Source organism: Rhagoletis zephyria, unplaced genomic scaffold (genome assembly GCF_001687245.7).
Source record: "Rhagoletis zephyria isolate East Lansing unplaced genomic scaffold, Rhagoletis_zephyria_1.1 Rzeph_scaffold_00182, whole genome shotgun sequence".
Classification (NCBI taxonomy): Eukaryota; Metazoa; Arthropoda; class Insecta; order Diptera; family Tephritidae; genus Rhagoletis; species Rhagoletis zephyria.
Window position 1 is genome coordinate 182,942 of NW_016157266.1, and position 11,029 is coordinate 193,970.

The following is an 11,029-nucleotide window of genomic DNA, read 5'->3' on the forward strand; positions in this document are numbered from 1 at the left end:
CCTCCGTTAGGTACGCTACCCCCGCAGGACCCAAATTTTTCAGCATCAGCATGCATATTCCGTCGGGACCCATGGCTTTGGAGGCTTTCGCCTTCCCGATGGCCACCTGAACTTCACCGCAAGTGAAAGCAAGGGGGGCACAAGTTGTTGGCAGTTTGTGCAGCCTTCTGGTCACTCGACGCTTGGCTTTGTCCACCGGAGGATGCAGTATGGATTTCCGGCTAAAATAGCTCGCGCATCGCTCCGGGTCCGACGAAGCATGGTCGCCGAAGGAAATTTCGACTCTGTCGTCGTGCTTCGTCGGATTAGACAATGACCTCACGGTTGACCAAAGCTTGCTCACACCAGAGGTGAAGTTACAAGTCTTCAGATGCTCCTCCCACTTCTTCCGCTTATGTACGTTTACAAGTTGCCGAATCTCCGCGTTGAGATCCCTGATACGGGGATCTCCGGGATCGGCCTGACGAAGGCTATCACGCCCATTGTTGTTGTTGTTGTTGTAGCAGCATACAAATTCCCCAAAGACTTTTTGGGGAGTGTTGCTGGAGTGACAGTCCTTGGCCAGATATAAATCTGGGTCGTTCCGGTTACGTAGACCCGACTGTCGTGGGAACGCTATCACGCCCATCAAGGTCTTTACTGTCATCACTGACATTAATTCTAACTCTGCCATCCAATCGTACATTCCACTACCAAGCTATTTATATGATTAACAATAACATCATCGATTTCGCATGCGTTAGTAGCGCAGTAGGAAGCTCTGGACTAGATTACAATTCCCCAAAGCAAGGTTTCGTTTTTTTTCAAATTTCGGTATTTAATTATTTCTATCTGGTATTTCGATCAACCCTAGTAGTATTTCATATGCCCAACTTTAGTTCGTTTAAATAGGTTGCATATATTCTTCTTGTTCCCCCCACACAAGCAACGGAACATTCGGAAACACGTATTGACTTGTTGTATTCCAATGATAACCGAGTTATATGCCAAAAGGTCGAGGATCATAGAATATCTGACCACGAAACAATAATGTTTCGACTAAATGTCAATAAACTTAACCCACTTGCTAAGGAGGCAGAAGTAATATCCTGGGAGAGATATAACCCTGAGAACTTAACAAGTTTACTAAGGCAGTGCGATTTCTCAAACTTAAATTTTTTCGATGCTGACGGTATGGTGGAGTATATTACTCACTGCATTATGTGGGCCATGAGGCAGTTGACTTACTCAAAAATAACTCGCATTAGGCAGAGGAACAAATGGTATGATAGGCAATTGACAGAGATGAACAAGTATAAATCTAAATCCCATGAGAAAGCAGTGTTGTCAGGGTACTGGGGTGAATATAATTTAGTGAGAAGCAGATATAAGAAAATGGTAAGGTGTAAAAAAATTAAATACTTAGAGCATAAGGTGGAAATAAATAAGGGTGACAGCCGACTCATGTGGAAATACTTAAAGGAGGTAGTCAATAACACGGAGGTCAAAGAAAATATTGGGGAAGTGATAATAAATAACACCAACTACGTAGACAGCTTTGAAATTGCGGAAAACCTAAATAATTTTTTCGTGGACAGCATTTTGGAAATACATACCAATATAGAGTGTGTAAACTATGATTTTTTCGAGCAACGAGCTCCCACAAGTACGCTAAAATTTGAAGAGGTCTCAACGGAAGACATTCTTCAAATTGCCAAAAAATTTAAGCGGAAAATTGGGGGAAACAACCTACTTTCTGAAGGTGTTATTAAGGACTCTGCTGATTATATGGGATATTTCTATGCCCTACTTATAAATAAGAGTCTCCAGACAGGATCAGTACCGGAAGAATGGAAAATTTCATCAATAGTGCCCGTCAAGAAAGTTAGAAAAACGGTTAAAGCTGAGGAGCTTAGGCCCATCAATACTCTCCCTAGCTTGGAAAAAATGCTAGAAACCGTTGTGAAAAACCAGCTACAGTACTATGTGGAATCCAATAAAATACTCATAAAAGAACAATCTGGATTCAGAGCTAAACATTCCTGTGAGACTGCGCTGAATCTGGTGCTTTCTCAATGGAAAGAAGATCTTAACAGACACCTTAATGTAGTAGCAGTGTTTATTGATCTTAAAAGAGCATTTGAAACCGTTGATAGGGTCCGAATGTTGGATAAACTAAAATACATTGGTATAAAAAACACTGAGCTTGACTGGTTTAGAAGCTTTCTGTGTAATCGTAGGCAACAAACAATAGTTAATTCAAAGAGGTCTAGTAAGATAGCCGTAGACATCGGATTACCACAGGGCTCAGTTTTGGCACCCCTACTCTTTAATATATATATAAACGATATTAAAAGTTCTCTCAAACATTGTAAAATAAAACTCTTTGCGGATGATGCCTTGTTAACGATCAGTGATAGGGAACTACCAAATGCGATTGTCAAAATGCAAGAAGATCTTAATTCTTTGTATCAATGGCTGTGTTCAAATAAACTCAAACTGAATGTGAAAAAGACTAACTTTATGGTATTTTCCAGAGCGGCAAATGCTGACTCCATAAGCCGTGAATTAAAAATCAAAGATGAAAATATCGAAGAGGTGAAAATTGTCAAGTACCTAGGAATATACATAGACAACAAACTAAAGTTTGATGAGCACGTTGAGTATACAGTCAACAAGATTGCTAAAAAAATTGGCCTTATAAAGAGATCGTGTAAGTACTTGGGAAGAAGATATAAAACGTTGGTGTACAGGTCAATAGTAGAACCGCACTTTATATACTGCCCCACGATTTTCTTCCTAGCGGGGGACTCCCATGTAGATAAGCTGCAAAAAATGCAAAACCGAGCGATGAGATTCATCCTCAACAAACCGTATGACACACCAACAAGATGTATGCTTGAAACCTTGAATTGGTTAAGCGTGAAGCAACAAGTTTTTTACCACGCTATGAAATTTGTGTACAATATTAAGAAGGGCAACCTGCCGGATTATCTTAGCGATAATCTCCGATATATAAATGAGACGCATACATATTTGTTGAGAGAGAATAACAGCTTCAGACTCCCGAAGTATAGAACAGAAGTGGACAAAAAAAATATTTTCTATAAAGGCTTAAAGTGCTTCAATGAATTACCAGAGGCTATAAAAAATTGTGATACTATCACTCTTTTCAAGCGGCTGCTATTTGACTATTGTAGAACGCAGCCTACAAGATAGTGATGTATCAACAATAGCGTGGATTGGAAACTAGGCCTTTCCAACCACCAAGATATCGAGACTAGGCGGATCGGAAACTCGGCCTTTCCGACTACCTAGACCCTTAGATAATAAACAATAAACGAGCGGATTGGAAACTAGGCCTTTCCAACCGTCAACCGTCACGAAAGCGCGACTGGGTGGATCGGAAACTCGGCCTTTCTGACCACCCAGGAGATATCAATAAACGGAGTAACCCAAAAAGAATAGCGCGGATTGGAAACTCGGCCTTTCCAACCGTCTACATAACTTCCAGGAAATTGCATGCGTGTATAATGACATAAAATAATTGCAGTGATAAAGAAATAATATTATTTAAAAATTTCTGTAGAGCATTTTGTATTTTGTATTTAATATTTAATATTTATATTTTAAATCTAAAATCTAATTATAAGAATGTTAAATCTTTGTTGCAATATAAGTCTAACAGACTGTAAAAAATAAATAAATAAATAAATAAACTCCGCCGTCTCCTCTGAGCCACCTGGTTGCTTGGATTTTCGTCATCTCGGCAGTTTGTTTGGTTTGCCCCCTTTGTATTGCTGTTGAGCGCTGCAAGTGCATTTACTTAGAACATTAAGCAGGCGGTCATTTATTGGCACAAAAAGTTAAAGTGACAACAATAGCGTAATTCACGACGTTTTGTGTTTGGTCTTGGGAATTGTAAATATTGTAAGTTATTAAGTAAATTACGTGGCCGCAGTGGTGTAGTGGTTAGCAGCGTGCGCTACCATTCCGCAGAGCCTGGGTTTAAGTCTGGTTCAACCCAACATAAAAAAATAAAAAGAGTTTTTTTCTGATAGCAGTCGCGCCTCGGCGGACAATGGCAAACCTCGGAGTGTATTTCAGCCAGGAAAAATTACTTCTCATAAAAATACAGTCGCCGTTCGGAGTCGGCGGAAAACTGTAGGCCCCTCCCCTAGGTAATTCACAAGTTATCATATTTCTACTATTTATAAGCTAACATTTTACAACAGTATTCAGTCTTTTTTGCTTTGGGAATAAAGCAAAAACTTTGTTGTTAAAAATAAAACTATGTATAAAGTTATGCATTTCTATTATTGGTTTTTGACGTATGCATGTTTCTTGGTTGTAAACCAATTTAAACCGGATAATAAAATGCTTTATTTTAGACAAAATCATAAATTTTAATGCAACCTTTAAATATAAAGTGGGCTTTAAAGTTACAGATTACTTGAGAAAACGGCCCTTAAGCATATAAGACGAATATGATGACTTCATGCACAGAAAATGAGAAAAAAGTCTGCTAAATATATTTCTTTCAACACAAGATTTGGTAACTATAACTCAATCATGTAACGATAACCAAACCATTTGTTGAGAGAAACATTGTTGACGAAACTAAACCCTTTCTCAGTGTAAATTACTATAACAACATGCATGCAATTTGAAGTGCTCAGAACTCGTTGTTTATATTAGGGGCATTCTCCCTGCACGGTGCACGGATTGCACGGTTTGCAAAGCTGTCCCATACGAGAACCGGTTTTTTCCGTGCAATACGTGCGATCTGTGCAACATGCGAGGGCTTTGCAAGACTCGGAGGATACCCCTATTGTGTATTGTGCCATACAATAAAAATCACAATGCAATTTCTTTATTTAAAAAAGAGCATGAATGTTTGATGGGATCAGTGATGGGATGCAACCAAAATCATTGCAATCACATGTGCCTACAATTAAATTGATTTTAGTTTTTACAATCAGAAAAAAGCAATCAATCTTTATTGTAGTCCTATTAGTAGCACAATCATTAGTTGCGTTTTCGTATTCTCCAGCAAATAATAGGTGCGTTCGACAAGTCAAAAATTTGTAATAGTTTTTCCAAATTTTTACTGGATGGCGTTCGATAACGACAAAAAATTATCCAACACACAAAAATTGAGAGAGCAAGCGTTCATTTTGATGCAAGAGAAGCGTTCATTTTGTACTGGCAAAATTTTAGTCAGCAAAAATTATCCAACACGAAAACATATGATCACAAAACATATGGTTGTAATTTTTGTAAACAAACAAAATTGCATTTTCCGAGTTTTGGTATTTATATGCTTTTTGGCTTCCTGCTATGTGACTTTATGATAGCGCCAACTAGTTTTTACTTCTAGAAATGTTCCTGGCGAACATTGAACGTTCACTTTCCTTTTTTCTTCTATGGAGGCAACATGAATTTCAGTTTGTTTACAAATAAAACATAAACAAAGTCAGCTGGTGTGTCTTCTTCTTCCGGTTTTTGCAAGTAATGGCTAATTTCCTGTTCGTTTACTTTTTTGCTTTTTCATATCTTTGGGAGAGAATTTTGGCTTACTCTCTTGATTTTGATTGTTGGCTGGTGTTGGCTAATTTTGTTATCGAACGCAACTATGGCTAATTTCCTGTTCGTTTACTTTTTTGCTTTGTCATCTCTTTGGGAGAGAATTTTCGCTTACTCTCTTGATTTTGATTGTTGGCTGTTGTTGGCTAATTTTGTTATCGAACGCAACTAATAACATTAAGCAACATGCCATCAGCTGTTTTTCTTACTAGCAAATAGTTGCTAGTACAAATTTATCCAGTAAAAATCAAGTAAATCTTGCAAGTTCAGCTGTAATTTTCGCTCTCTCAATTTCCCCTCTTTTGCTAGTTTCTTGCAAGTTTTTGCGTACGAAAACGACATCCAGTAAAAAAACCAGTAAAATTAGTACTGGATTAACTGGATAGTGCGTACGCGAACAGGGCTATTGATTGCAAAAAAAAATTGATTGTAAATTTTTACAGCTCTGCTGTATTGTTGCCACGCACAAATTTTTTTCCTACTAAAAGCAACCAAAATTTTTTTTTAAGTTTTTAATTTTTTTTCCAATGTCAAGTTAGTCATTACCTTCAAACCTTTCATGTCCCGAAAACAACTGTTACGCTGTTGTGAGCTCCCAGGTAGTTCAAAAGAGTTTTACAGCTTTCCATAAGCCTTGATGCCGTTTTAAAAGAGTCTAAGGCCTTCAACCCAGCCTGACTATCCGACATATTCATTCCGGTCACATTTGCTCTTCTACGAAGAATTCCGCCTGGGTAATCGTTGGGTATGTGCCTATTGGCAGACTTTCTTGGAATTCTGGTCCAAGTACACCCGACACAGTACTCCCGCCGTCCATCTTCGATGTGTTGGGGGCTATCTTAGAATCCATCGTAGTCCGATTTTTCGTGAAATCTACGATAATGCGATCACTGAATCCGAATTGCTACGAACATTTGTATTCAAAGTATACGCTACGTTCTTATCTATTCGGATTTAGTGATAGCATTTTCGTAGATTTCACGAGAAATCGGACTACGGTGGATTCTAAGATAACCCCCAACACATCGAAGATGGACGGCGGGATGGATTCTGTGATAGCCCTGATTATAGCTTCACAGCAGTCCTTATATCGTTTGTAGAAGGATAACTCGGGATCATCCAGGACTGATTTGAGAACCTACAAATGACTCCAAGATCTCCACTTTTCATTCTGATCGTATTTGGCAACCGTTGGTCACTCCCGCAGGCATCTTTCGATCAGAATAAACAAAGGAGGAATGCCTGTAATGACACCAAGGTGCGCATAGATCGAGTTATAGCAACGCGGACCAGTCGGTGCAGTTGCTCAATGTGGCGTTTACTTACTTAGCTTTTTGCCACAGGGCCAGGGCCGCATATGTAACAACGGGTTTTACTGCCGTATTGAAAGACCAATCTGTTAGTTTGTGGATAATTTCCAAGTCTTATCATGAAGACTCTGACATGCACAAAACGCACTTGTAGCCTTATTTGTAACATTCGAGAGATGTGTGTTCCAACTGAGCCTTTTGTTAAGAGTTATCCCTAGATACTTCGCCTCTTCTGAGAACTCAATTTATGTCCCTGCCAAGGTGGATCTATTCAAGTTTACTTTCCTTATTTTGGTAAATGGGACAATGGTGGACTTCGGTAGTTTCATTGACAAGCCCTTTTCAAGGTTGCTAAAATGTTTGGAGATACATATTTTCTTTTTTTGGCAAATAACTATTTTTGTCGTGATCCAATCCAATCAAACCTACCTACCTACTAAATGGAAATAAACCCACCGATTTTGATAGAGAAAGCTAAAATTCTCTAAATGAGTATCAGCCTAAAAGTATGTAACATGGTTAGCAAATGCTGGAATCCGGCTGCTGGCTGAGATCCGGTCTTTTTGGTTTGTGTCACATTATAACAAGGCAGTACGGGTTGGTAGCACTGACAAATGAATGTATACACAAACATATATTCTGCCATTGCTTCTTTTAACTTGCTTCAAATAAATGTCCGTTCCTTTATATTTAATTTGTTTAAGTGAGTATTATTTCGTTTAAATGTGCTTCTCCTTATTTAGTGAGTTCATTTTTATAATATCGTATTCCTCTTGTTAGTGGTATAAAATTAGTGCTGTCAACTCCTATAAGAACGATCCAGACCATTTGCGTGAGAAATGATCATGATACTGAGCTGGATAACCCAAATAAACACAACTATTACCATTTTTCCACGCCATCCTGAATTACGTTGTTCGCTCCCCCAGTTACGATCACCCCATTCTCACGTGCACATTCTTAATTCGATTTGACAGTTCTCTGTCTCTGTGTTTTGATTTTGTTTTCCTCGCTGCAAAATTTATGCAAAATGTAGGTTCTTCCTAGACAAAAATTAGAGGCGGCACCGATTTATTAGCAAATCGCATGGTAATTGGATCTGAATTACCAACAAATGAGGTAAAGGTGAAATTAGTCGAGAACGTAAACCTACCGGTACGTAAACCCGAGTCAGCTGACATGATCTGTATTACCAGAGCGCCTTGTAAACGAAAACTCAACACCGCAGAATTTTTCTGTAGTTGTAGCCCGTAGCGCAGAAATCTGCGGAATTTATATTTTTCCGTGTCAGTGATTTCTTCCTTCTATAGATGGTTGCCACTTCGTCAGTTTTACAGATGGTAAAAAGTTATAAGTTCCTATTCAAAATACGTTTAAAATATTTGAAATTTACCATCAAATGAGCTTTTTTGTTGAAAAATAAGTAGTTTATGTATATTTAGCTAACATCTATTATAGCATGAAAAATTGTAGTTGAAAAGTTAAGTGTATGAAAATGCATTGATGAGTGGCAACACTGTAGTAATCGACAAAATTCTGCGTATACAGACTGCGTTTAGGTATACGTTCTGCGTTCTTGACTAATTACAGCTTAAGACTGTAGGCCGCTCCGTTTGTGTAACAACATCAAGACGTGATCAAGACGCACACCACAGATTGGAGGAGAAGCTCGGCCAGACACTTAGCATAAGTGTAAGCGTCAGTTTAGTTGGGCTCGCTTGAAATATGTACATGAAGTTCTATGGAGTTGCACACACTACACCAACTTAATCGCTCCGACTACTTAGTTGTGGTGGAATGAAAAGACTAGCGAGAACCCCATCCAAAAATCATCTAACATATTAATGCTCCAGTGATTGTGTGATCTGTCGTCATTCGTTCATCGCATCTACGTACATAAATACATATATGTATACATTTATACCAAATCCACTTGGCTAAAACTTCGCTATCCTGGCTACAAGGATAAATTGATACGAGACATAAAACTAGATTAAGAAGTTTTTGTTTGTCTGTATAGGAGTTAGCCAAGAACCACAGTATTAGCCAAACTTTTTTGTCAATCACCGTGGTAAACTACATTAAACGGCTTCTAAAGCAAACAAATTTAAATGAATGGCGAATAATTTTAAAATGGCAATGACCCCAGTCCAGAATGATATTTGGAAACTTTGGTGTCGCCTCTGTGACAAGGAGGATGCAAGAAATATCAACTTTTTCCAAGAAACTAATGGGGCAGCGGCAGATACAATCTCCAATTATAGCAATATTGTTGATTTTATTGGGAGGTTTTTTCGGATTCAAGTAAATATTAAAACACATACATACATAGATTATAAAATAGATACTTAATTCTATTTTGAAATTTGTTTAGATTGAAGAGGACCACGACCCACCCCATTGGCTTTGTAAGGAATGTTTTTCCTTAGTTTCAAACTTGATTTACTTCGCGGATCGTGTACAAAGGGTGCAAAATATGTTCAAAGACATAAGAAATATAAGCTACAATCAAATACTAAACTTTCGAGAAATCCGCGAAAAATATAACTTACTGGGCAATGAGCTATCTATGTTAAAGTCTTTGGATGCAAGACCCACAGTTGAAAACATATTTGTTACCCCTGAAATAAGGGTCCAAAAAACCTGGGATAATGTTACGAACAATGAAGTAATATCGGATGAAGTGAAAAGTGGCGTACTTTTGGATGAAGGCGAAGGTAAAAGCGAATTCGAGGATCCTATTGCTGAATTGAGTGAAAGTTTTTGCATTGATATAGAAGATCATGATTCTAGTAATAACACCAGTGGAAATAAAGAGGTAGACAAAGTCGAAACAAAGATTAACCAACAGTTCTCAATAAAATGTGGTTTTAAAAGGCATGATAAAAACCTGAAAACGAGGTTGTGCAAATCTGAGGGGAAATCGATGCAGCACAAATACTTCTGTAGCGACTGCTCAATGCACTTTCATCGAATTGGAAATTACAAAATACATATGAGGAAAAAACATGAAATGGTCGACGAATTGGTTCCATTCACATGCCCTCAATGTCCTAGGACTTTCAAAACAAGTTCGAAGCTTGCTCGCCACATTAAAACTCATCGACCTATTTCCGAAAAGCGTATCTTTCCGTGTCCACAATGTGATCGAAAGTTCGTAACAAAGGATTATGTATTCCGACATATACAATTTGTACATGAGGATATACGCCCATTTATTTGTGAGGAATGTGGAGAAGGTACACGCACAGAAGCAACTCTACGAGACCATATGCTTATACACACGGACGTTGCACCTTTTGAATGTGAAATATGTAAAAAGGCGTTTAAAAATCAGTCCCGTCTGAAGGTGAGAAATACTCTACTATGTATATGTGTAGTGAAATTATGTTCGTCAATCTTTTGTACGCACATATCTAGAATCACATGGATATACATAGTTCCAATAAACACGTCTGCAGTGAATGCGGCTTACAACTGAACTCACGGGTAACTTTAAATCGTCATATGCTCGTACATTCCGATGTTAGGGGTCATAAGTGCGATTATTGCGGTCGCGCGTTCAAACGAGCAAAAACGCTGAAAACTCATTTAATACTCCATAGTGGCCTTAAGCCATATTCTTGTGACTTTTGTGATAAAACATTTGCCACTGGGCCAAATTGCCGCACTCACAAGAGGAAATCACATCCGGAGGAATTTGCGGCAACAGAGACTTCTGGAGAGAAAACTTACACGAAAAATATACCTAAATTAGCCGTCTTGAAAACGCTGTAACTTAAACATTTATTTAATATTTTAAACTAAAAAATATTGAAGTAAATTTAAATTTGACTGCTTTCAGAACGAGATCAGCGCAAAATCTGATTCCTGTTGTCTCTAAACAAAGCGGTAATTTTTCATTAGGAAGGAAGCCAAATCAACGATCTGATTTAAATGTAGGAACTAATCAATCAACAACGACAATTGCTAACACGTTTACAAAAGCAATGCCATCAAGTGGCGAAACAATATTTAAGGAGAAATCTTAATACACTGACAGCTCATAGGGAAAATGTTGTATCAAAAGAAGAACGTGATTAGTAAAATATTTTTTTTTCTAATATGTAAGCATGATAATTTATAATAAAAGAACGAAAATGTTTGCTCATGTA

At 38.0% G+C, this 11,029-nt stretch overlaps 1 protein-coding gene across 1 annotated transcript; it reads left to right on the forward strand.

Annotated features, from left to right (window-relative positions):
- The first annotated feature begins 8,443 nt into the window (after positions 1–8,443).
- On the forward strand, positions 8,444–11,029 carry LOC108357930 (zinc finger protein weckle-like). The gene is made up of 4 exons (XM_017609015.1): positions 8,444–9,179; positions 9,250–10,224; positions 10,296–10,648; positions 10,720–11,029. The coding sequence occupies exons 1-4, from the start codon at positions 8,991–8,993 to the stop codon at positions 10,904–10,906; spliced, it is 1,704 nt and encodes a 567-aa protein (XP_017464504.1). The 5' UTR covers positions 8,444–8,990; the 3' UTR covers positions 10,907–11,029.